Source organism: Salmo salar, chromosome 08 (genome assembly GCF_965601325.2).
Source record: "Salmo salar chromosome 08, fSalSal1, whole genome shotgun sequence".
NCBI classification, from domain to species: domain Eukaryota; kingdom Metazoa; phylum Chordata; class Actinopteri; order Salmoniformes; family Salmonidae; genus Salmo; species Salmo salar.
In genome coordinates this window covers 42,156,865-42,184,830 of record NC_138298.1, presented here as the reverse complement: position 1 = coordinate 42,184,830, position 27,966 = coordinate 42,156,865, and the positions used below count along the sequence as shown (strand labels likewise).

Below are 27,966 nucleotides of genomic sequence, written 5' to 3'. Positions count from 1 at the left end.
GTTAGATATACAAATCCTTCATTATAATGATACTGTATACATAAACTCAATAACAGAACTTACAGTGCTCTCTTGCAGGTTTTCACTACCGGCAGCAACCTCTGATAACCTTCCTCTGATGTGTTGTATGGCTTCAGGTCAAACTCCTCCAGCACCTCCTCTGACATCAGTAACAGGTAGGCCAGGGCTGAACATTGGTCAGGTTTTAGCTTTGTTTCTGAAAGAGTTCCTGATCGCAGGGAGGTCTGCATGTCTTCAACTAGAGAGTTGGCACCAAGTTCATTCAGACAGTGGAACAAGTTGATGATCCTTTCTGGTGTGGATTCTCTTTTGATCTTGACTGAAAGGTACCCAACTGTTCTCTTAACTGTTTTCTCATTGGTCTCTGTCGTACATCCTGTCTGTGTCAGAAGGCCTCGTAACAGATTCTGATTGGACTCCAGTGAGAGACCCAGAAGGAAGCGGAGGAACAGGTCCAGGTGTCCATTCTCACTCTTCAAGGCCTCGTCCACTGCTCTCCTGTGTAAGTCAGACAACTGGAATGACTCCTCTTCATCATTGTCGTCATCATCATCCTCATCTTCGTCATTGTTCTCCTCCTCCTCGTCCTGCTTATCATCAATCTCCTCCTCCTCCTCCTCCTCCTCCTCCTCATCATCATCATCATCATCCTTGTTCTCCTCCTCCTCGTCCTGCTTATCATCAATCTCCTCCTCCTCCTCCTCCTCCTCATCATCATCATCATCATCATCACTAGTGACTGCTTTGGGGGGGAAAACATTTTCCTTCTTGTCCAGACATGATTCTAAAGCATGCATTGCTGCTAGAAACTCCTGAATGCTCAGATGCACAAAGCTGTAGACCTTCTCTTGGTACAGCCCAGATTCTTCTTTAAAGATCTCTGTACACAATGCTGAGTACACTGATGCCTCTGTGACATCAAGGCCACACTCTCTCAGGTCCTCCTCATAGAAGATCAGGTTGCCCTTCTGCAGCTGTTGGAAAGCCAGCTTTGCCAGTTTCAGGATCATCTCTTTGTCTGACTGAGACAGTTCCTTTGGGTTTGTCTCTGTGGCTTTGTTGTACTTCCTGTTCTTCACAATGATTTGGATGAATATGAAGTGTGAGTACATCTGGGTCAGAGTTTTGGGGACTTCATCCTTCTCTGCCTCTTTCAGTATCATCTCAAGGACAGTGGCTGATATCCAACAGAAGACTGGCATGTGGCACATGATGTGGAGGCTCCTTGATGTCTTCATGTGTTTGATGATATCATTGGCCAGATTCTGATCTGGGATTTTCTTCCTGAAATACTCCTCCTTCTGTGGATCATTGAACCCTCGTACCTCTGTCACCTGGTCAACACACTCAGGAGGGATCTGATTGGCTGCTGCAGGCCGTGAGGTTATCCAGACGAGAGCAGAGGGAAGCAGATTCCCCTCGATGAGGTTTGTCAGCAGCACGTCCACTGAGGTTGGCTTCGTGACATCACAGCACTTCTCATTGTTTTTGAAGTCTAGAGGAAGTCGACACTCATCCAGACCATCAAAAATGAAAACAGTTTTGGTTTCACCATCTTCAATGCTGTCAATCTCTTTCAGCTCTGGGAAGTAGTGGGAAAGAAGTTGCATCAGACTGTATTGGTCCTTTTTCAGGTTCAGATCACGGAAAGGAAGAGGAAACATGAAATGAACGTCCTGATTTGCTTTTCCCTCTGCCCAGTCAAGGATGACCTTCTGCACAGAGACTGTTTTTCCAATGCCAGCGATTCCTTTTGTCAGCACAGTTCTGATAGGTTTGTCTTGTCCAGGTAAAGGCTTGAAGATGTCGTTGCATTTGATTGGTGTCTCTTGTGTGGTTTGTTTCTTGGATGCCATCTCTATGTGTCTAACCTCATGTTCATTATTGAGCCCTCCACTTCCACCCTCTGTGATGTAGAGCTCTGTGTAGATGTCCTTTAACAGACTTTGGTTTCCATGGTGTCCAATTCCTTCAGATATGTGTTGATACTTGTGTTTCAGTTTAGCCTTAATGTCTTGTTGGACTGTCAGCAGAGTTTGACCTGTAGGAAAACATTGAGAGTTGGGACTTTGTGTGTGTTTTATAAGGGTCTTTGTACCGTTCTTTGTAATATTGTATGAAACACAGTCTTACTTCTTCTGTCCAGAAGGTTGTGTGTGATCTTTAATGCATCCTCACTGTCCAAGCTCTCCACTTCCTTATTGTCATCTGGTAATGGTTCCTGGCTGAAAGCAGGTGGCTGATCACTCTTCATTGATAGCAGGCTGGTTGTAGGGGACTCTGCTCTGGGCTTCTGGACACTGAACAAAACAGGGAGACAGATCACCTCATCAATATCTCATCAATACCTCATCTACTTCCTTTTAACAACTGTATAATGGAACTTCTAGAAGTCCTGATGTTTCTTTATAAAGATACAGTCTGCAATTGGTAAATCCATTTCTGGCCTTTTAAGTGAATGATATGACCTACATTTTATGTAATTTGGGAACACTTTTCTCTTTAGTTTTATATCTTTAAGAGAACTGTATATTTTACATGTCATCTCTTACCTCTTAGAACTGGTGTCTTGAGTCATTTTGGAGGCAGTGGTCTCCTCCTCTCTCTCCCCAGAGAGGCTCATTTTAGAGGCAGTGGTCTCCTCCTCTCTCTCCCCAGAAAGACTCATTTTAGAGGCAGTGGTCCCCTCCTCTCTCTCCCCAGAGAGACGCATTTTAGAGGCAGTGGTCTCCTCGTCTCTCTCCCCAGAGAGACTCATTTTGATGTAAGTTACAGCTCACTCAGCTACAATAAGAAATAACAGAACAGTCAATATTTATATTAACAACACATTTACTGTCTGAGGTCAAAGACTTAAATCAGACTTCATATTGTATTCAAACATACACAGTCCAATATGTTATTCATTTGATTTGACTTGGATCCCCATTAGCTGACATTTGTCACCATCTGTTGTCCCCATCTCAACCACTAGATGGAGCTGTAGGCCTACAGCTCTACTCCATCTAACCACAACCGTAGAAACATAAACAAACCATCTATGGAGACAAATCATCAGTATCATATCACCGGAATGCAACATCCATCCACTTATATCAGTACATCTGTAACAGCCTAAACATTACAAACCTTCTATTAGATCAAATAAGCCTCACGTAACTCCACACTCTCATAGAACTTGTTCTCAACTGGCCTACCTGGTTTAATAAAGGTGAAATAAAATAACAGACAGATTTTAGGCAGAGTAAATCCTCTCACTTCGCCTCTTCCTCTCTGTCCACTCTGACCTCAGAAACTTCTACAGACATGTATCAGAGAGGAAGAGGCGAAGCGAGAGGTTTTATTCAGCGAAAACTCTGTCAATGAAAATAAGCCCACGATGTGAGGAGGTTTTGTATGGAGGTCAGTGAGAGTTTGTCGAATTTGGTCAACAAAAAATGGAATTACTAATTTGCTACGTGAGGCTTATTTGATCTAATAGAAGTTCCATAATGGTTAGGTTGTTACGAGGGAAAATACTTTATATTGGAGTTGTGCCTGTTGTCATAGAGATGGAGGATTCATCATGGATATAATCTGTTTTAGAACGGACATTGTGCTTGAGGCCTTCCACCATTTTAAAGTAGTCAACTGGGTGGGAATTCCTATGAGTTGGGAGCAATCAGCCAATGAATAAGAAAATGTACTACTTTGAAATGGAGATATCGTCAATGGCACTGCCCATGCTGTCACAGAGGCTATAATGGCTCAGATATAAAAATCAGTCCCTTTATCTCTATGGCCTGTTGTTCACACGCATATCTGCCCTCTCATTGGCTAGATGGTCCCACCAGATCTCACCTCCTCCCGCCTGCCTTCCCTCTTTGAGGACATGCATTTCCATTGTTAGAGCGGTCACTTGAGTATCTTCTCAATATAATGGACAATCTTTGCTTGCATGCAGGAACATTGGTACATTGTGGGAGGCAACCTGTCTGTCTAGGGAGACTAGTGATGAACAAGTTAGGCCTATTTGAAACATCACCATTTCCTGGCAGCATTTACCAGACAACGTATAGAAGGGAGAAAAAAATCCTGAACACAATTTATGATGGTTTTTATTTAATTTTTGTTTTGGAATCAATGATTATAGTTTTAGTTTTTCAAATGAGTTTCTTAATTATTTTAGTTTCAGATTTGGTAACATAATTACTAGTTTTAATCATTTAATAATCAATAAATAAAAATGTATATCAGTTTCTCCTGCACATGTTACCATGGGGCCATGTTGCCATGGGGCCAGGTTGCCATGGGGCCATGTTGCCATGTTGCCATGGGGGCGTAGTGAAAATGATATAGAAATGTTCTAACTAATTTCCTGCAATTCAAAGAAAACATTTTCAGTTTTACAGCTAATTCTACTCATGTTGCCACAGAGTGGAGGCAAATGTTAGCAGTTTGTAATGTGATAACTGATGATCAATGGGCCCCACCCCGGTAGGTAATTCAACCATGTTTACTACAAGTTTAGCCACTTGACTAATTTACCATCTAAAAACATGTAGCTAACATGGGCTAATAGACTGACTGCTGATGCACAACCACATTTACACACTGCACCTTGTGTTTTCTATTATTCTAACGGTCAACAGTAAGTTGAGACCCAGACTGAGTTCCAAAACAATGTTTTATTACTGGTCCCGGGCCGCCAGTTGTCCATCCCTGGTTTAGTGAATAGACACATGCTGCAGTGCACTGCTTGAGTTCACTTGAGGTGCGATCAGTTTATCTCGCCCGGCGCACCGGGGTTTGTATTCTGAGAAAAGGTGTGCTGACGATTCAACCCGGGGTTCACAATGCGCATAGATGAGCCGGTGACGTTATATCGAGCGCACCGGAGTTTACATTCTGAGAAAAGGTGTGCTGACGATTCAACCCGGGGTTCACAATGCGCATAGATGAGCCGGTGACGTTATATCGAGCGCACCGGAGTTTACATTCTGAGAAAAGGTATGCTGACGATTCAACCCGGGGTTCACAATGCGCATAGATGAGCCGGTGACGTTATATCGAGCGCACCTGCAGTTCACCAAACGGACCACCGCCTTCCTGATCTGTCACCAGAAAGCTTTAAACTTAACATGTGATTTGGCCCCACATTTAAATAGTTTCTATGCACATTGTTGAACGTCACATTTACTTGAAGAGACAGACTATTTTATTTAATGACAGCTATACATAATTCCAATGCACGTCTTCTTTCAGGAAGTGAAAGTGAGTCAGTTTCCACAGATAATAATCACCTTAATGTGCTGTCAATCACATAACAATAATACCATACCTCATAGCCCTGTAGCCTATAACAATAATACCATACCTCATAGCCCTGTAGCCTATAACAATAATACCATACCTCATAGCCCTGTAGCCTATAACAATAATACCATACCTCATAGCCCTGTAGCCTATAACAATAATACCATACCTCATAGCCCTGTAGCCTATAACAATAATACCATACCTCATAGCCCTGTAGCCTATAACAATAATACCATACCTCATAGCCCTGTAGCCTATAACAATAATACCATACCTCATAGCCCTGTAGCCTATAACAATAATACCATACCTCATAGCCCTGTAGCCTATAACAATAATACCATACCTCATAGCCCTGTAGCCTATAACAATAATACCATACCTCATAGCCCTGTAGCCTATAACAATAATACCATACCTCATAGCCCTGTAGCCTATAACAATAATACCATACCTCATAGCCCTGTAGCCTATAACAATAATACCATACCTCATAGCCCTGTAGCCTATAACAATAATACCATACCTCATAGCCCTGTAGCCTATAACAATAATACCATACCTCATAGCCCTGTAGCCTATAACAATAATACCATACCTCATAGCCCTGTAGCCTATAACAATAATACCATACCTCATAGCCCTGTAGCCTATAACAATAATACCATACCTCATAGCCCTGTAGCCTATAACAATAATACCCTACCTCATAGCCCTGTAGCCTATAACAATAATACCATACCTCATAGCCCTGTAGCCTATAACAATAATACCCTACCTCATAGCCCTGTAGCCTATAACAATAATACCATACCTCATAGCCCTGTAGCCTATAACAATAATACCATACCTCATAGCCCTGTAGCCTATAACAATAATACCATACCTCATAGCCCTGTAGCCTATAACAATAATACCATACCTCATAGCCCTGTAGCCTATAACAATAATACCATACCTCATAGCCCTGTAGCCTATAACAATAATACCCTACCTCATAGCCCTGTAGCCTATAACAATAATACCATACCTCATAGCCCTGTAGCCTATAACAATAATACCATACCTCATAGCCCTGTAGCCTATAACAATAATACCATACCTCATAGCCCTGTAGCCTATAACAATAATACCATACCTCATAGCCCTGTAGCCTATAACAATAATACCATACCTCATAGCCCTGTAGCCTATAACAATAATACCATACCTCATAGCCCTGTAGCCTATAACAATAATACCATACCTCATAGCCCTGTAGCCTATAATATAACCCCATACCCTACCTCATAGCCCTGTAGACTATAATATAACCCCATACCCTACCTCACAACCCTGTAGACTATAATATAACCCCATACCCTACCCCATAGCCCTGTAGACTATAATATAACCCCATACCCTACCTCATAGCCCTGTAGACTATAATATAACCCCATACCCTACCTCATAGCCCTGTAGACTATAATATAACCCCATACCCTACCTCATAACCCTGTAGACTATAATATAACCCCATACCCTACCTCATAACCCTGTAGACTATAATATAACCCCATACCCTATCTCATAGCCCTGTAGACTATAATATAACCCCATACCCTACCTCATTACCCTGTAGACTATAATATAACCCCATACCCTACCTCATAACCCTGTAGACTATAATATAACCCCATACCCTACCTCATAACCCTGTAGACTATAATATAACCCCATACCCTACCTCATAACCCTGTAGACTATAATATAACCCCATACCCTACCTCACAGCCCTGTAGACTATAATATAACCCCATACCCTACCTCATAGCCCTGTAGACTATAATATAACCCCATACCCTACCTCATAACCCTGTAGACTATAATATAACCCCATACCCTACCTCATAGCCCTGTAGACTATAATATAACCCCATACCCTACCTCACAGCCCTGTAGACTATAATATAACCCCATACCCTACCTCATAGCCCTGTAGCCTATAATATAACCCCATACCCTACCTCATAGCCCTGTAGACTATAATATAACCCCATACCCTACCTCATAGCCCTGTAGACTATAATATAACCCCATACCCTACCTCATAGCCCTGTAGACTACAATATAACCCCATACCCTACCTCATAACGCTGTAGACTATAATATAACCCCATACCCTACCTCATAGCCCTGTAGACTATAATATAACCCCATACCCTACCTCATAGCCCTGTAGACTATAATATAACCCCATACCCTACCTCATAGCCCTGTAGACTATAATATAACCCCATACCCTACCTCATAGCCCTGTAGACTACAATATAACCCCATACCCTACCTCATAACGCTGTAGACTATAATATAACCCCATACCCTACCTCATAACCCTGTAGAGTATAATATAACCCCATACCCTACCTCATAGCCCTGTAGACTATAATATAACCCCATACCCTACCTCATACCCTGTAGACAAGAATATAACATTGATTCATATTGACTAGGCTGGTCAATATGAATCAGCATCAATGTAAGGAAGCCTAAAATGATCATTATTGAAAGTTGAAATCAGTATTGTAATAACTTAACAATTCTGCGGATGTCTTACCCCCTAAATCACCTCTCTCTGCGATGGCCTAACTTCTCCAAAACACTTTTTGTCATAAAATGGTAAAAGAACGCTACAAACCTCAGAAACATTTTTCTTCGACCGACAGTGTCCAGTTCTGCCTCTACTTCCTTATAAATGTACTTCCTTGTTTCAACACAGTGGGCGGGTTCAACAGGTATAGGTTTATGTGAAGACACACAAACACAAAACACACGCGCAGACAGACACACACACACACACACACACACACACCTCACACACACCTTTCCGCTAACTTTAGACCATGTGTATGCACAGTTTCTAGTGGTTGAAGTATTGCATTTCAAGAAGGCCAGTAGATTAGTATTTAGTGTAAATGTGGGATATGATGGACACGCTTATTCATAACAATAAAAAGTTTAATAACAAGATGCAACAATTTGCCGTTACTGAGACATCCATTCCGTTTATCTTTGCATTTTAAAATAATTAGAAATAGCCATCTATTTCCTAGGCTTCTATTTATTTCGTTTCCATGATCGTTGCATAATACATTTCTCACCTTTTCTGTGATGTTTTCATACTCACGAGGTAGAATATAGGCCTACAACAAGGTTACCATTCGTCCCATCTCTCGTTTAATTGGACCGACTTCACAACAGTAAATAGATAAGCTATTTCAAGTATTTTGCTCTATGTAAAATACCAGGGACCACATTTGTAAACGTTGTCTACACACAAAATATGCCACAAAACATGCATGTGCCAGTTTTCACGCAAATGTTGTCATTTATAAAAAGTGAACTTGACATGAGAATTTGCTAATCCTCCTGCTAACTTTAGACCAGGCGTCCTTACAGTTTCTAGTGGTTGAAGTCTTGCATTGCAAGAAGACAAAAGTAGACTAGTAGTAGCCTGGTGCAGATGGGGAATATATGACGAGACTCTTATTCAGAACTAAAGAACAGGTAGACCTGGCTAAATATAATAACAAGATGCAATCATTAGCTGTTAGTGAGAAGAGCGTTAATCGATGTGTCTTTACATTCTATAATAATTAGAAGTAGGCATATATTTCCTGTTATTTATTTCATTTCCATGATCATTGCAGAATAATTCCTATACTCGCCAAATATCCTATAGGCCTATAACAAGTTAGGATTGGCTACCATTCCTCCCATCTCTCATTTAATTGGATCCACTTCACAGTAGTAACTAGATAAACTACGGTATTTCAAGCAGACTATTTTGCTCTGTGCCAGTGGCCACCAACCGGTTTATCGCGATCGACTTGTCGATCTCCAAGGCATTTCTAGTTGATCGCCAAACGTTTCTGTAAAAACCCAACGATAAATCCTTGTGTTTCTATTCTTTGTTATTAGTCTCGGGCTGTTGGTGGTAGGTTCAGACAATTCAGCTGCTGTCCTGCGCGCCGGGTTGGCAAACTGTTGCCATTTCGTGTGTCTGAATGTAGAAACTGTTTCCTTTTCATGTGTCTGAATGTACAATCTGTTTCCATTTCATGTGTCTGAAGGTACAAACTGTTTCCATTTCATGTGTCTGAAGGTACAAACTGTTTCCATTTCATGTGTCTGAATGTACAAACTGTTTCCATTTCATGTGTCTGAAGGTACAAACTGTTTCCATTTCATGTGTCTGAATGTACAAACTGTTTCCATTTCATGTGTCTGAATGTACAAACTGTTTCCATTTCATGTGTCTGAAGGTACAAACTGTTTCCATTTCATGTGTCTGAATGTACAACCTGTTTCCATTTCATGTGTCTGAAGGTACCAACTGTTTCCATTTCATGTGTCTGAATGTACAAACTGTTTCCATTTCATGTGTCTGAAGGTCACGCCACAGGCGAAGGCCTGTTTCCATTTCATGTGTCTGAATGTACAAACTGTTTCCATTTCATGTGTCTGAATGTACAAACTGTTTCCATTTCATGTGTCTGAAGGTACAAACTGTTTCCATTTCATGTGTCTGAATGTACATACTGTTTCCATTCCATGTCTCTGAAGGTACAAACTGTTTCCATTTAATGTGTCTGAAGGTACAAACTGTTTCCATTCATGTGTCTGAAGGTACAAACTGTTTCCATTTCATGTGTCTGAATGTACAACCTGTTTCCATTTCATGTGTCTGAAGGTACCAACTGTTTCCATTTCATGTGTCTGAAGTACAAACTGTTTCCATTTCATGTGTCTGAATGTACAAACTGTTTCCATTCCATGTCTCTGAAGGTACAACTGTTTCCATTTAATGTGTCTGAAGGTACAAACTGTTTCCATTTCATGTGTCTGAATGTACAAACTGTTTCCATTTCATGTGTCTGAAGGTACAAACTGTTTCCATTTAATGTGTCTGAAGGTACAAACTGTTTCCATTTCATGTGTCTGAATGTACAAACTGTTTCCATTTCATGTGTCTGAAGGTACAAACTGTTTCCATGTCATGTGTCTGAAGGTACAAACTGTTTCCATTTCATGTGTCTGAATGTACAAACTGTTTCCATTTCATGTGTCTGAAGGTACAAACTGTTTCCATTTCATGTGTCTGAATGTACAAACTGTTTCCATTTCATGTGTCTAAATGTACAAACTGTTTCCATTTAATGTGTCTGAAGGTACAAACTGTTTCCATTTCATGTGTCTGAATGTACAAACTGTTTCCATTTCATGTGTCTGAAGGTACAAACTGTTTCCATTTCATGTGTCTGAAGGTACAAACTCTGCTTCCCGGTGGGCCTGGGGAGGAAATCAAGTGCACCATGTGTCCGCTGGCCAATCAGATTGCTCAGATGACCGAGTCTACAGTGACGTAGCAGACATAAAATAAAGCTACGGCAAAATTGATATTGTGAGATTTCAAAACGTTTAAAACCATGACTAGAGAGAGACTGTCAACGAATGCAGCAAAGAGCTGCTGTTTTTATGAGTGAGTTCATGTTAAGTTTTTACTCAGCGCTGTCAACACTTTGTATTCAACACTTTTATAAGCCATAAAATGCGCGTTGTTCCTATTTCCACTCAGCGCTACAACAAGCAGTGCAGCAGTAATGAATGAGGAGGAAAGTGGATCTATAGGCCTTGTTATTATTAGCGGCTTGGGTCTTTTTTAATATCAATAAATATTTCACTTTCTCTGTTCATAGGAGTAACAACATGAATTTGTGCATGAAGCAGAAATAATGAGGTGCGACTCGAGTTTCGCCATCAGCTGGAAGACGGTGTCCCTTTTTGGTCAGTGTCAGTGGAGGAAAGGGAGAGCGGAGGGATGTTGAGAGACTGACCCTCAGTCTGCTGCTCTCTCCCTCTGCTGAGACTGACCCTCAGTCTGCTGCTCTCTCCCTCTGCTGAGACGGACCCTCAGTCTGCTGCTCTCTCCCTCTGCTGAGACTGACCCTCAGTCTGCTGCTCTCTCCCTCTGATGAGACTGACCATCAGATGCAGGCACCATCAGCCCAGTAAAATAAAAAGCTAATTATTTAAACGTATGCTCACTCAGCTGTGCCTCACAAGTAATACAACAATGGATCTATTACCGGTGTGATCATATAGACTACCTCAAATATATATATTTTTAGATGTCCCGAACAACAATGCATTGGCAGGTAAATTCAAGCAAAGCCAGTATGCGGTGATAATGTATTGGGCCTGTAGCTTACTGCACAAACCTCATTGCTACATAACTGTTTTTAATTGGTTAATGTTGCATGGGCTTACGTTTTATAAGTCATGGTAATAAAATATCAGAGCGGTAGATCTCTGCTTGCATTTTGACTCAGAAAGTGATCTTGACTCAGAAAAGGTTGGTGACCACTGCTCTGTGCGATCCGATCCGAAGTGCATTTTAACGTTGGAACAGACCTTTTCCATTGACTTTTGTAGGTACGTCTGAATATTGTAATGTGACATTTCTTGCGTAGACAATTTAATTTATAAACATAAAACATTGTCATAATCATTGCGTAATAAATTCCTCACCTTTTGTGGCCATGATGAGTTCATATTCCCGATGTAGCCATACAACTAATTACCATGCGCATTTCTCATTGAATTGGGCCTATTAGATAGGCTATTATTTAAAGTTTATGCAGATGACATGGTGCGCGGTTTATAACATACAGCAGAATGTAACAGGTAAACAGACAGCTGATCTGGTTTATAACATACAGCAGAATGTAACAGGTGAACAGACAGCTGATCTGGTTTATAACATACAGCAGAATGTAACAGGTGAACAGACAGCTGATCTGGTTTATAACATACAGCAGAATGTAACAGGTGAACAGACAGCTGATCTGGTTTATAACATACAGCAGAATGTAACAGGTGAACAGACAGCTGATCTGGTTTATAACATACAGCAGAATGTAACAGGTGAACAGACAGCTGATCTGGTTTATAACATACAGCAGAATGTAACAGGTGAACAGACAGCTGATCTGGTTTATAACATACAGCAGAATGTAACAGGTGAACAGACAGCTGATCTGGTTTATAACATACAGCAGAATGTAACAGGTGAACAGACAGCTGATCTGGTTTATAACATACAGCAGAATGTAACAGGTGAACAGACAGCTGATCTGGTTTATAACATACAGCAGAATGTAACAGGTGAACAGACAGCTGATCTGGTTTATAACACACAGCAGAATGTAACAGGTGAACAGACAGCTGATCTGGTTTATAACATACAGCAGAATGTAACAGGTGAACAGACAGCTGATCTGGTTTATAACACACAGCAGAATGTAACAGGTGAACAGACAGCTGATCTGGTTTATAACATACAGCAGAATGTAACAGGTGAACAGACAGCTGTTCTTCAGAATGAACAAGTCTACCTGGCCACCACATTCAGTAGCGTCTTTTACACATAACATTACCTATAATCACATTAAGAATAGAAACATTCTCTGTTCACATAGTCTATCACCTTCACATTAAGAGTAGAAGTCTTCTCTGTTCACATAGTCTATCACCTTCACATTAAGAGTAGAAGTCTTCTCTGTTCACATAGTCTATCACCTTCACATTAAGAGTAGAAGTCTTCTCTGTTCACATAGTCTATCACCTTCACATTAAGAGTAGAAGTCTTCTCTGTTCACATAGTCTATCACCGTCACATTAAGAGTAGAAGTCTTCTCTGTTCACATAGTCTATCACCTTCACATTAAGAGTAGAAGTCTTCTCTGTTCACATAGCCTATCACCTTCACATTAAGAGTAGAAGTCTTCTCTGTTCACATAGTCTATCAGCTTCACATTAAGAGTAGAAGTCTTCTCTGTTCACATAGTCTATCACCTTCACATTAAGAGTAGAAGTCTTCTCTGTTCACATAGTCTATCACCTTCACATTAAGAGTAGAAGTCTTCTCTGTTCACATAGTCTATCACCTTCACATTAAGAGTAGAAGTCTTCTCTGTTCACATAGTCTATCACCTTCACATTAAGAGTAGAAGTCTTCTCTGTTCACATAGTCTATCACCTTCACATTAAGAGTAGAAGTCTTCTCTGTTCACATAGTCTATCAGCTTCACATTAAGAGTAGAAGTCTTCTCTGTTCACATAGTCTATCACCTTCACATTAAGAGTAGAAGTCTTCTCTGTTCACATAGTCTATCACCTTCACATTAAGAGTAGAAGTCTTCTCTGTTCACATAGTCTATCACCTTCACATTAAGAGTAGAAGTCTTCTCTGTTCACATAGTCTATCACCTTCACATTAAGAGTAGAAGTCTTCTCTGTTCACATAGTCTATCACCTTCACATTAAGAGTAGAAGCCTTCTCTGTTCACATAGTCTATCACCTTCACATTAAGAGTAGAAGTCTTCTCTGTTCACATAGTCTATCACCTTCACATTAAGAGTAGAAGTCTTCTCTGTTCACATAGTCTATCACCTTCACATTAAGAGTAGAAGTCTTCTCTGTTCACATAGTCTATCACCTTCACATTAAGAGTAGAAGTCTTCTCTGTTCACATAGTCTATCACCTTCACATTAAGAGTAGAAGCCTAGTTGAACTTGTTTTGTTGATTTCATGGTGATGTGGGTATCGTCTATTTCTCCATTCGTATTTGGCAACCCTTTGATGGCAAAGAAACCCCTCTTAACCTGTTGCGCGTGTGAGATGCCTCTGATTGAAATGTGCCCGTTGCCAAAAACCCAAGGATGGAAACTTTGGATTTCCATTACAGAGGTGACAAATCTTCCAACAGAGCAGATCAGACATCTCTCATTGGATTTCTATTATCTCAGTCTGTTATAGGATTTACACAATAGTTTACCTTTCACATGTACCTCTAATTTAATACGTTTCTGTACTTTATATGGATTATTATCGTAACAAATGCACTGATGTGGTCAAATGATATATAGCCTGTCAAGACGTGTTGCATGAATTCACAATGTAAATACAATACAATTTAAAAATAATGTAATTATTACTCACAATTTCAGACATTTTCAACATTCAGTATATTTTCCCCATTCTGCACTTGACAAGCAGTTCCCTTATTCCACCACTTGGCGCTGTTCTGTTCGTATGCATGGTAATGGGGCTGCACACTGTCAAGCTAACATTTATATTGATAAATCTCACACTTTGCGTGGTAATGATCCCTTGCATGGTTTACATACAGATTATCTCCTACGTATGATTGATAAATGAGGCCCCTGGTAATGAATAATTATAATAATAACAGTAATAATAATCACTCTTTTGATTAGAAGAATAATCTCAAAGTGCATAAAATAAACTAGAAAATAAAGGTTAACAAACACATTAGTATATTTGGAGGTTTGAACCAGAATTTTATTGTAGAATGCAAATGCATTCACAATGCAAATAGTTTATGATTATAATAGACCTTTACAGGCCTTGTTACATTCACATGTATTGACAGAATTTGACCGGCAATATATTTGATGTGGAAAAATATCAGCGACTCTGTGAATGGTGGTCCTCAAGAGCTTTTGACGGTGATTTGATGGTCTCCAGAATGGGAAATGTTGGGAACTGCTGAGCTAGACAGTCACATCTGTGTGGTAACATGATAGGATGGGTAACCAATGATATACAATGATTCTGCAGAACCCAAAACAGACTGATTATAATGTATAGTATATGATGTTACATTGAACTAATCACAGTAATCAGAGACCTACTGACATACATAGAAATACACACACAGACACAGATATACACACACAGAATATATTACATGTATTTGACAGGGATTCTGCACATCAATCAACATTTCTGTAAATGTGCCAGATTTAACCAGCTAGCTAGTTTTCAACTGTAGTCCCTGGGCAGGTAGATAAACATAAAAAATTTTTTTTTCAACATTACAACAAACAAAACATTGAGTAAAACATGTGTATAAATGGGGGCTGATTGTCCTTCAGCCACTCTCAAGTCATTGGTAAAGGAGTGACAGGTTACACAGCTCCTTATATGTCCTTCAGACACTCTCAAGTCATTGGTAAAGGAGTGACAGGTTACACAGCTCCTTATATGTCCTTCAGACACTCTCCAGTCATTGGTAAAGGAGTGACAGGTTACACAGCTCCTTATATGTCCTTCAGACACTCTCCAGTCATTGGTAAAGGAGTGACAGGTTACACAGCTGTAACGGTCATCATATGGAGTAGACCAAGGCTCATATTTACTTTTATTGAGACACGTAACAAAACAAGAAAACGAACGAGCGACAAACAGTCTTGCAGGCTAAACACACAGCAATGCAAAAACAACTTCCCACAAACCACAGGTGAAAAAAGGGCTACCTAAGTATGACTCCCAATCAGCAACAACGATGTACAGCTGTTCCTGATTGAGAGCCATACCAGGCCAACAAAGAAATACACAACCTAGAAAATCATAGAAATACAAAACCTGAACAATACCCAAAAACCCCGGAACACATAAAACAAACACCACTCTTACATAAGAACATATCCCAACAAACCCCAAACCACATAAAACAAACACCCCCTGCCACGTCCTGACCAAACTACAATAACAAATAACCCCTTTTCTGGTCAGGACGTGACAACAGCTCCTTATGTCTTTCAATGGTCAATGTGTTCCAGACGTGAGGCTCTCACTGAGAAAGCTGCTGATACACTGAGATGGTTGTGTTGATATTCAGTCTCTCTCATGAACCTCTAACAGGCACACACTGTACAATATATAATTTAAAATACATTTCTGTAGAATGTGTGTAGGACTGACTGACCCTCCTGCTAGATAGGGGTCCAGCTAGGTACCAAGTGTAGGACTGACTGACCCTCCTGCTAGATAGGGGTCCAGCTAGGTACCTAGTGGAGGACTGACTGACCCTCCTGCTAGATAGGGGTCCAGCTAGGTACCTAGTGGAGGACTGACTGACCCTCCTGCTAGATAGGGGTCCAGCTAGGTACCTAGTGTAGGACTGACTGACACTCCTGCTAGAAGATCCACACTTCCAGGAGGCTGCAGAAGGAGAGATGCTGTGTGGTTGGTCCTTCAGTAAGTTTATTGCTATTATAGTGGTCATGTTTGATTGACATTTTCTGTACATTTTTGTGACTCTGAATTAAAGCAACAGACAGCAAGAACATGTTGAAACATCCTGCCTGTCTATTCTGCCTGGTCTCCCCACACCCAGGGGTTGACTACAACTGTTGGTCTGAAGCAGTGAACAAAGACAGGGGTCCAGCTCCCCAAGAAGGTTGATCATCCTGGAACATGACTCATTTCCTTTTCTCAACACCATGTCGATGATGTCACGTGCCTTCTCTGCCCTCTCAGCTATCACCTTCACTGACTCCATTTCCTCCTGGTTGATGACTGTTTGTTGCAGGAGTCCGTCCAGCAGTTCATTCAGGACAGGTCTTGACACTCGTTTCACAAACTCTGTCCGTACAGAACGCAGCTGCTGCTCTGGAGAACCAGTCAAACTGCTCTCAGCCGGACACCCTGCTCCCAACACAACACCTGAGAGAGTCCGGTTACAAAATAACTACATTTGTACATTTACATTTCAGACATTTAGAAACAGACTTATTTCCAAGTGATAAAAGTCTGAATTGTATTATTGAATCTTAGCACTGAGAACACATTCTGTAACAATAACGACCTGCATCAATGAACACATCACACCACTAAGGTTTCAGTCATATTCAGTTTCACAGAAAAGGAGTCTGGAACATTCAGAACCAGGCTAATCTACATCAAGTCCTGGAGGAGATGTCATTGGGTCATTCAGAACCAGGCTAATCTACATCAAGTCCTGGAAGAGATGTCATTGGGCCATTCAGAACCAGGCTAATCTACATCAAGTCCTGGAGGAGATGTCATTGGGACATTCAGAACCAGGTTAATCTACATCAAGTCCTGGAGGAGATGACATTGGGTCATTCAGAACCAGGTTAATCTACATCAAGTCCTGGAGGAGATGTCATTGGGGCATTCAGAACCAGGTTAATCTACATCAAGTCCTGGAGGAGATGTCATTGTTCTTGAAGACAGTATTTTATAATCAGGACTAGTCCAGGTCCTACAGTAAACCATGTTGACTGGCCCTCAAGTCATTGGTTTGTATTTCTCATGTTTACTTACTAGTTGAATGGGTTTCAGTGATGAATTCAGTAGGTAGGTTTGTAGGGTTGTTCGAAAGTATTCAGACCCCTTGACTTTTTCCACATTTTGTTACGTTACAGCCTTATTCTAAAATTCCTCCACAAAGTGAAAACAGGTTTTTGCAAATGTTTACACATTTATTAAAGATAAAAAAAACAGAAATATCTTATTTACATAAGTATTCAGACGCTTTGCTATGAGACTTGAAATTGAGCTTAGGTGCATCCTTGAGATGTTTCTACAACTTGATTGAAGTCCACCTGTGGTAAATTCAATTGATTGGACATGATTTGGAAAGGTCTATAAAAAGTCCCTCAGTTGACTGTGCATGTCAGAGCAAAAACCAAGCCATGAGGTCTCAGGAATTGTCCGTAGAGCTCTGAGTTTGGATTGTGTCGAGGCACAGATCTGGGGAAGGGTACCAAAAAATGTCTGCAGCATTAACGGTCCCCAAGAACACAGTGGCCTCCATCATTCTTAAATGGAATAAGTTTGGAACCACCAAGACTCTTCCTAGAGCTGGCCACCCGGCCAAACTGAGCAATCGGGGGAGAAGAGCCTTGGTCAGGGAGGTGACCAAGAACCTGATGGTCACTCTGACAGAGCTACAGAGTTCCTCTGTGGAGATGGGAGAACCTTCCAGAAGGACAACCATCTCTGCAGCACTCCACCAACAAGGCCTTTATGGTAGAGTGGCCACACGGAAGCCACTCCTCAGTAAACGGCACATGACAGCCTGCTTGGAGTTTGCCAAAAGCCACAAAGAGACTTTCAGATCATTAGAAACAAAATTCTCTGGTCTGATGAAACCAAGATTGAACTCTTTGGCCTGAATGCCAATCGTCTGGAAGAAACCTGGCACCATCCCTACGGTGAAGCATGGTGGTGGCAGCGTCATGCTGTGGGGATGTTTTTCAGCGGCAGGGACTGGGAGACTAGTCAGGTTCAAGGGAAAGATGAACGTACAAAGAGATCCTTGATGAAAACCTGCTCCAGAGTGCTCAGGACCTCAGACTGGGGTGAAGGTTCACCTTCCAACAGCACAACTACCCTTAGCACACAGTCAAGACAACGCAGGAGTGGCTTCGAGACAAGTCTCTGAATGTCTATGAGAGGCCCAGCCAGAGCCCGGACTTGAACCCGATCTAACATCTCTGGAGAGACCTGAAAATAGCTGTGCAGTGACGCTCCCCATCCAACCTGACAGAGCTTGAGAGGATCTGCAGAGAAGAATTGGAGAAACTCCCCAAATACAGGTGTGCCAAGCTTGTAGCGTCATACCCTAGAATATTCTAGGCTGTAATTTCTGCCAAAGGTGCTTCATCAAAGTACTGAGTAAAGGGTCTGAATACTTATGTAAATGTAATATTTAATTTAAGAAAATTAGGAAAAGTCAAGGGATCTGAATACTTTCCGAATGCACTGTAACTCTCATGTTTACATACTTGTTGAATGGGTGTCTGTGACGTATTCTGTCACACCCTGTTCTGCTTCACCTGTCTTTGTGATTGTCTCCACCCCCCTCCAGGTGTCGCCCATCTCCCCATTACCCCTGTGTACTTATTCCTGTGTTCTCTGTTTGTCTGTTGCCAGTTCGTCTTGTTTGTTCAAGTCAACCAGCGTTGTGTCTCAGCTCCTGTTTTTTCCCCAGTCTCTCTTTTCCTGTCCTCCCGGTTTTGACCCTTGCCTGTCCTGCCTCTGAGCCAGCCTGCCTGACCACTCTACCTGTCCTGCCTCTGAGCCCGCCTGCCTGAGCACTCTGCCTGTCTCTGACCCTGAATGCCGATCGGTACCTTTTGCACCCTCTCTGGATTACTGACCTCTGCCTGCCTTGACCTGTCTTTGCCTGCCCCTGTTACAATAAACACTGTTAATTGGACAGTCTGCATCTGGGTCTTACCTTGGTTCTGATAGTACTCATCTGAAAGATAAACAACATGAGGTTATATCACTATAAATAGCATCTGGTACAAAAGTACAAAGTGATGATTGACATGTGCTCCTACCTCGTAATACAATTTCTTTCCATACTGTCCTCTCATCATCACTGAATAACTCCATCTCAATGTCAATCCCTGTCATTTTCACAACCGCCCTGAAAAAGCTTGGTGTGGTGTCTCTATGTATGAGATGAATCCTCTGGAGGGAGAGAGAGAGATTTAGAGAGAGAGAGAGAGATCAATGCATAGAAATGTGACTTAAATGTCAGATTCATGTTCTTAGTCTACTGAAACTGTACCTGTGGATTGATGGAGGTAGAACAGGGAATGTTCAGTCTGAAGGAACTATTCAGTTTGAAGGACTGCTCTGGTCTTGAGATGAGAATCCTTGAAGACCCTTGAGACTTTTACTGTTGTTCCACAGCCTGTGAAACGAGGCACGGAATACATAGCCAGTCAATGTATAGTCTAATTCAAACATTATTCAGAAAACTAGCAACACACTTATCTTCATTTAATGAGGGTCAACATAAACTGCACCACTGGTTAGTTAAGGTCATCTCTATAATAATGGTCCCTCACCTGTATTTGGCCGGGGTTACTGGGGAACAGGTATAGGCGTGGAATTAGTGATTCCTTCATCACTGTCAGATAGAGCATCAGCTCACAGTGGACATCTACTTTCCAAGACAGTAATCTCAGTATAACAGAGAAAGCAGAGAATTTGGGATGGAGAATCTTAGCATGGAATCTGGTGACCTCATGCACTTCCTCTAAAGACACTCCATGTTCCTCTACATGAAGAATCTTCATCTCATTCCTCAAGGAAGGGTTGGTCCCTGAACAACACAATAAAAAGGAGACAGAAAGACAAATATTGTATTATTCATCCAACTAAAACACAAAGAATATGCAGTACCAGATCACAGTAAACTCAAACTCCCAGAATAGTTCATTCATTCATTAATTCAGGAAGTGAAAGTCAGTTACATGGAAATGTCTTTCTGAATACTATTTCTATATGGTTTTACCTAAACAGACAAAGTGTGGCAGATGAACTTCCTCCAGTTCACCTAACTCCATAGTGATGTCCAGCAATGGACCACCTTGTGTGTACTGCATGTCTTTCAGAAGTTGACTGTAGGGTTCCCAGTTCCTGAAGTGATACTTCAGAATGACATCTCTCTCACATAGCCAGCGGAGCCCAGACACTGTGCACTCATAACTCCCTTTGGGTGTCCTGTGCCTGAGTGCAACAACAAGATATGGTAGAGAGGGTCAATGGTCAAATGGAGAGGTTGGATTAGAAGACTATTCCCAAAGGTAATGGGGAAATACTCTAGCAAGTGGAATGAAATGTTAAAAGTAGTTATTTTACCTGAACATTGTCACTCCCTTGACAGTGGAAGTCAAGGGTTCAATCTGAAGCCAGTGTGTGGAGTCCTGAACAAGGACAAGCATGTCAGTAATACATATGGGGCCTGTTTCCTGGACAAAGATTGAGTCTAGTGCAGGACTAAAAAGCATGCTCAATGGAAGTTTCAATGGAAAGTTCTTTAAAGTCCAGGACTAGACTTAATCTGTGTCTGGGAAACTGGCCCATTAAAAAACAATCATGTATCTAATGTATTTATTCAATGTTACATAGAATGCTGGTGATATATTGATTAAACTGTCTAATGAACAAAGGTGACAACAGCTAAAATCCTGCATGCCTACAAGCAGAACACAGGACTGTCTATATCCCAGTATGAATGGTTGGTCAGTACACACCTGGCTTTGAGACTGTGTTTATATTACTAAAGCAGAACACAGGACTGTCTATATCCCAGTATGAATGGTTGGTCAGTACACACCTGGCTTTGAGACAGTGTTTATATTACTAAAGCAGAACACAGGACTGTCTATAACCCAGTATGAATGGTTGGTCAGTACACACCTGGCTTTGAGACTGTGTTTATATTACTAAAGCAGAACACAGGACTGTCTATATCCCAGTATGAATGGTTGGTCAGTACACACCTGGCTTTGAGACTGTACCTGACTCCTGCAGGTATGTAAAAGTAAGAATTGACATTATGACTTACCTCAACATGGTCACAAGTCTTACAGCTCTGAGGAATCCCTGAAGTCAAAAGTAGCTGTTCTATAAAACAGATATTTAAATACCGGTAATTAGACTGTCAAGCAACCAGACGCATTTATGAAATTGCTTATTTCAGTTACTAATAACCATGCACCCATTAATAACTGACTGTAAACGCTGTTAAATTACCATGGATTGATGAGGAATTAAATTGTATGGTTGAGAGGGAAAAGGAATGACAGACTACTGAGGGCAGTGGGGGCTGCTGCTACCCCCTGAAAAATCAGAATAAAAATAAATAAATAAATAAATATATAGACACACATATATATATATATATACATATATATACACACACATATATATATATACATATATATATATACACACATACATATTTACACATACATATATACACATACACACTGCTCAAAAAAATAAAGGGAACACTTAAACAACACAATGTAACTCCAAGTCAATCACACTTATATGAAATCAAACTGTCCACTTAGGAAGCAACACTGATTGACAATAAATTTCACATGCTGTTGTGCAAATGGAATAGACAACAGGTGGAAATTATAGGCAATTAGCAAGACACCCCCAATAAAGGAGTGGTTATTCACGTGGGGACCACAGACAACTTCTCAGTTCCTATGCTTCCTGGCTGATGTTTTGGTCACTTTTGAATGCTGGCGGTGCTTTCACTCTAGTGGTAGCATGAGACGGAGTCTACAACCCACACAAGTGGCTCAGGTAGTGCAGCTCATCCAGGATGGCACATCAATGCGAGCTGTGGCAAGAACGGTTTGCTGTGTCTGTCAGCGTAGTGTCCAGAGCATGGAGGCGCTACCAGGAGACAGGCCAGTACATCAGGAGACGTGGAGGAGGCCGTAGGAGGGCAACAACCCAGCAGCAGGACAGCTACCTCCACCTTTGTGCAAGGAGGAGCAGGAGAAGCACTGCCAGAGCCCTGCAAAATGACCTCCAGCAGGCCACAAATGTGCATGTGTCTGCTCAAACGGTCAGAAACAGACTCCATGAGGGTGCTATGAGGGCCCAACATCCACAGGTGGGGGTTGTGCTTACAGCCCAACACCGTGCAGGACGTTTGGCATTTGCCAGAGAACACCAAGATTGGCAAATTCGCCACTGGCGTCCTGTGCTCTTCACAGATGAAAGCAGGTTCACACTGAGCACGTGACAGACGTGACAGAGTCTGTAGACGCCGTGGAGAACGTTCTGCTGCCTGCAACATCCTCCAGCATGACCGGTTTGGCGGTGGGTCAGTCATGGTGTGGGGTGGCATTTCTTTGGGGGGCCGCACAGCCCTCCATGTGCTCGCCCTAGATAGCCTGACTGCCATTAGGTACCGAGATGAGATCCTCAGACCCCTTGTGAGACCATATGCTGGTGCGGTTGGCCCTGGGTTTCTCCTAATGCAAGACAATGCTAGACCTCATGTGGCTGGAGTGTGTCAGCAGTTCCTGCAAGAGGAAGGCATTGATGCTATGGACTGGCCCGCCCGTTCCCCAGACCTGAATCCAATTGAGCACATCTGGGACATCACAGACTGTCCAGGAGTTGGCGGATGCTTTAGTCCAGGTCTGGGAGGAGATCCCTCAGGAGACCATCCGCCACCTCATCAGGAGCATGCCCAGGCATTGTAGGGAGGTCATACAGGCACGTGGAGGCCACACACACACTACTGAGCCTCATTTTGACTTGTTTTAAGGACATTACATCAAAGTTGGATCAGCCTGTAGTGTGGTTTTCCACTTTAATTTTGTGTGACTCCAAATCCAGACCTTCATGGGTTGATAAATTGGATTTCCATTGATTATTTTTGTGTGATTTTGTTGTCAGCACATTCAACTATGTAAAGAAAAAAGTATTTAATAAGATTATTTATTTCATTCAGATCTAGGATGTGTTGTTTAAGTGTTCCCTTTATTTTTTTGAGCAGTAATATATATATATATATATATACACACACACTGTCACGTTCTGACCAGTAGGGGGTTATTTGTTATTGTAGTTTGGTCAGGACGTGGCAGGGGGGTGTTTGTTTTATGTGGTTCGGGGTGTGTGTCTATGTAGAGGGGTGTTTGATTTATGTATTCCGGGGTTTTTTGGGAACTGACATTGTTAGTGTATTTCTATGTTCTGCCTAGTTTAGTCTATTTCTATGTTTAGTTAATTGGGGGTTGGACCTTCAATTGGAGGCAGGTGTTCTCGTTGCCTCTGATTGATGGTCCTATAAATAGGTATGTGTTGGTTAGGGCAATTGTCGGAGGTTGTTCTTTGTACTGCTATGTTTAGCCTGCAAGACTGTTTGTCGGTCGTTTACGTTTGTATACGTGTTCTTTTTGTTTTCACCTTTTACTCAATAAAGAAGATGAGTATACACATCTCCGCTGCACCTTGGTCCATTCCTCACGACGACCGTTACACACACACACTACCGGTCAAAAGTGTTTGAACACCTACTCATTCAAGGCTTTTTTCTTTATTTTTTACTATTTTCTACATTGTAGAAAAGTAGTGAAGACATCAAAACCATGACATAACACATGGAATCATGTAGTAACCAAAAAGTGTTAAACAAATCCAAATGTATTTTATGTTTGAGATTCTTCAAATAGCCACCCTTTGCCTTGATGACAGCTTTGAACACTCTTGGCATTGGTTGGGCTGGTTGAGAGAATGCCAAGAGTGTGCAAAGCTGTAATCATGGCAAAGGGTGGCTATTTGAAGAATCTCAAATATGAAATATATTTTGATTTGTTTAACACTTTTTTTGCTTCCTACATGATTCCATATGTGTTGATTCATAGTTTAGGGTCGTTGTTCTATTGGAAGGTGATCCTTCACCCCAGTCTGAGGTCCTGAGCACTCTGGAGCAGGTTTTCATCAAGGATCTCTGTACTTTGCTCCGTTCATCCTTCCCCTCGATCCTGACTAGTCTCCCAGTCTCTGCTGCTGAAAAACATCCCCGCAGCATGCCACCACCATGCTTCACCGTAGGGATGGTATTGACCAGGTAATGAGCTGTGCCTGGTTTCCTCCAGACCAAAGAGTTCAAGCTTGGTTTCATCAGACCAGAGAATCTTGTTTCTCATGTTCTGAGAGTCCTTTCGGTGCCTTTTGGCAAACTCCAAGCAGGCTGTCAGGTGCCTTTTACTGAGGAGTGGCTGATTAGTGGAGTGCTGCAGAGAAGGTTGTCCTTCTTGAATGTTATTCCATGTCCACAGAGGGCCTCTCAAGCTCTGTCATAGTGACCATTGGGTTCTTGGTCAACTTCCTGACCGAGGCACTTCTCCCCGATTGCTCAGTTTGGCCGGGCGGCCAGCTCTAGGAAGAGTTACAATCCTGTTTCGGAGCTCTATGGACAATTACTTCGAACCTCATAGCTTGGTTTTTGCTCTGACATGTACTGTCAACTGTGGGACCTTATATAGACAGGTGTGTGCCTTTTCAAAATCATGTCCAATCAATTGAGTTTATCACAGGTGGACTCCAATTAAGTTGTAGAAACATCTCAAAGATGATCAACGAAAACAGGATGTACATGAGCTCAATTACGAGTCTCATAGCAAAAGGTCTGAATACTTACGTAAATAAGGTATTAATTTTCTAATTTTGCTAACATTTCTAAAAACCTGTTTTCAGTTTGTCGTTATAGAGTATTGTGTGTAGATTGAAAAAAAGTAATTTAATCCATTTTAGAATAAGGCTGTAATGTAACAAAATGTGGAAGTAGTAAAGAGGTCTGAATACTTTCCGAATGCACTGTACACACAAACATGATAACATACAGACCATACACTCACATACATGGATTTTGTGTTGTAGATATGTGGTAGTGGAGTAGTAGCCTGATGGCACACAGTTAATGTGTTGTGAAATGTAATGTCATGCTGTTTTTTTTTTAGATATCAGTGGAGGCTGGTGGGAGGAGATATAGGAGGACGGGCTCATTGTAATGGCTGGAATGAAATAAATGGAACGATATTAAACACTTCAAGCATATGGAAACCACGTTTGACTCCATTCCATTTTCAACCCTCCAATCAGAAATTGGGAGAACACTCATAAAACTCCTGAAGTGTGTGTGTGTGTACGCGCAAGTGTCAAACTTCAAGAACATTGATAAGCAGGGCTACTTAAAGAACTGTATGTTACAGAGACTTGGTGTTGTTTATGGTGAAAAAACATTCTGATACAGATTATTTTGTGTTTTTTCCCTTACAATCAAAGCATTGCATGCTTATAACTCAATGCACTGCTTTTTAAAAATGGACAATGTTTTATTTAGGGACAAATTTGAACAAATTCTAAAATTGAACTAATGCCATTAACTCGATGAATTGTTTTAATCGTTTGACTTAGACTTGTAATAACAAGGAATATAAGTGAGCAACAGGCTTAGAATGTTGTGTGGATATTGAAGTCATACATGATTTATACACTCATTACCATAATCTGACGTGAAAAGTATTAAGGATACAATTACATTGTTCTATTAATTCATGTTTGTGGAAGCAGGAAACATCACTCTGGTCCATGTTTTGTAGACGTTAGGGGCCTGATTTCTGGTTCCCTAGTTTCTAAAATGAAAGCTTAAGTTTGTTTTGACCAAATGTGACTCACCACCTAGATTTGGTGTTATTCATTCTCAATTTTAAATTGTGTTTTTTACACTGGATAAAAGTAGAGACTCAGAGCTACAAAATGGTATATCATACACTGCATTTTGAGGAACAATGGGAACATAATTCTGCTTTGAAAGTTGATCAACTTGTAAACTCACTTTTGAGAAAATTGCCTTTGAATGTTTTGGTATTTAGTGAATAGCATCGTTCACACCCACTTAAGCTTTAGCCCCACCCATCTCGTTTCACTCTTGGAGTGTTCAGAGCACACCTGACACTCTGGCCGATTTGTTTACCTCTGTTGTTTATCTCATGAAAACAGCCTTACCAGCTCTGCTGACTTTTTGTCGACATTTACTGACACTGGCCATATTCAATGGGTGTTGTACACTTTAGCTTAAGACATGTAGCTAGATAGCTAGGTAAACAACGTGTAAGATCAACCACGTCACATAACGTTAGTTAACGTTAGCTAACATTATCTGGCTGGCTCGTTAACTAGTTACCCACCAGGTACAACCCTAAATCCGTAAACATGGGCACCCTCATAGATATTATCCTGACCAACTTGCCCTCCAAATACACCTCTGCTGTTTTCAACCAGGATCTCAACGATCACTGCCTCATTGCCTGCATCTGCTATGGGTCCGCGGTCAAACGACCACCCCTCATCACTGTCAAACGCTCCCTAAAACACTTCAGCGAGCAGGCCTTTCTAATCAACCTGGCCCGGGTATCCTGGAAGGATATTGACCTCATCCCGTCAGTCGAGGATGCCTGGTTGTTCTTTAAAAGTAATTTCCTCACCATCTTAAATAAGCATGCCCCTTTCAAAAAATGTAGAACTAAGAACAGATATAGCCATTGGTTCACTCCAGACCTGACTGCCCTCGACCAGCACAAAAACATCCTGTGGCGGACTGCACTAGCATCGAATAGTCCCCGCGATATGCAACTTTTCAGGGAAGTCAGGAACCAATACACAGGCAGGAAAGCAAAGACTAGCTTTTTCAAACAGAAATTTGCATCCTGTAGCTCTAACTCCAAAAAGTTCTGGGACACTGTAAAGTCCATGGAGAATAAGAGCACCTCCTCCCAGCTGCCCACTGCACTGAGGCTAGGTAACACTGTCACCACTGATAAATCCACGATAATCGAGAATTTCAATAAGCATTTCTCTACGGCTGGCCATGCTTTCCTCCTGGCTACCCTAACCCCGGGCAACAGCTCCGCACCCCCCACAGCTACTTGCCCAAGCCTCCACAGCTTCTCCTTCACCCAAATCCAGAGAGCAGATGTTATGAAAGACCTGCAAAACCTGGACCGGTACAAATCAGCTAGGCTACACAATCTGGACCCTCTTTCTAAAATTATCCGCCGCCATTGTTGCAACCCCTATTACCAGTCTGTTCAACCTCTCGTATCGTCCGAGATCCCTAAAGATTGGAAAGCTGCCGCGGTCATCCCCCTCTTCAAAGGGGGTGACACTCTAGACCCAAACTGTTATAGATCGATATCCATCCTGCTCTGCCTTTCTAAAGTCTTCGAAAGCCAAGTCAATAAACAGATCACTGATCATTTCGAATCCCACCATACCCGTACCTTCTCCGCTGTGCAATCCGGTTTCCGAAATGGTCAAGGGTGCACCTCGGCCACGCTCAAGGTACTAAACGATATCATAACCGCCATCAATAAAAGACAGTACTGTGCAGCCGTCTTCATCGACCTGGCCAAGGCTTTCGACT

The 27,966-nt window shown here is 41.6% G+C and overlaps 3 protein-coding genes across 3 annotated transcripts in view; all 3 read right to left on the bottom strand.

The window, feature by feature from the left end:
* The window catches only part of LOC106594467 (uncharacterized), a 61,208-nt gene extending 53,116 nt beyond the window's left edge, over positions 1-8,092 (bottom strand). The window contains exons 1-4 of the mRNA XM_082978224.1: positions 7,997-8,092; positions 2,574-2,805; positions 2,155-2,321; positions 64-2,062 (exon numbers count right to left, since the gene is read on the bottom strand). Of these exons, the coding sequence (XP_082834350.1) occupies positions 64-2,062; positions 2,155-2,321; positions 2,574-2,779 (2,372 nt within the window). The 5' untranslated portion in view covers positions 2,780-2,805; positions 7,997-8,092. The remainder of the gene's footprint in view (positions 1-63; positions 2,063-2,154; positions 2,322-2,573; positions 2,806-7,996) is intronic.
* Positions 8,093-14,700: 6,608 nt separating this feature from the next.
* LOC123733061 (NACHT, LRR and PYD domains-containing protein 1 homolog) overlaps positions 14,701-27,966 on the bottom strand; it is a 125,329-nt gene continuing 112,063 nt past the window's right edge. The window contains exons 5-7 of the mRNA XM_082978251.1: positions 19,547-19,679; positions 19,441-19,461; positions 14,701-16,895 (exon numbers count right to left, since the gene is read on the bottom strand). Coding sequence (XP_082834377.1) covers positions 16,495-16,895; positions 19,441-19,461; positions 19,547-19,679 — 555 coding nt within the window. The 3' untranslated portion in view covers positions 14,701-16,494. The remainder of the gene's footprint in view (positions 16,896-19,440; positions 19,462-19,546; positions 19,680-27,966) is intronic.
* LOC145881482 (NACHT, LRR and PYD domains-containing protein 1 homolog) lies at positions 19,780-20,923 on the bottom strand. The gene is made up of 4 exons (XM_082978269.1): positions 20,859-20,923; positions 20,512-20,726; positions 20,063-20,319; positions 19,780-19,905 (listed from the first exon to the last, which is right to left on the bottom strand). The coding sequence occupies exons 1-4, from the start codon at positions 20,864-20,866 to the stop codon at positions 19,888-19,890; spliced, it is 498 nt and encodes a 165-aa protein (XP_082834395.1). The 5' UTR covers positions 20,867-20,923; the 3' UTR covers positions 19,780-19,887.

Coding starts and splice junctions, on each gene's coding strand:
- LOC145881482 (XM_082978269.1), bottom strand. Junction 20,320..20,511: donor GCCACACTTTGTCTGTTTAG/GTAAAACCATAT, acceptor TGTGTTGTTCAG/GGACCAACCCTTCCTTGAGG.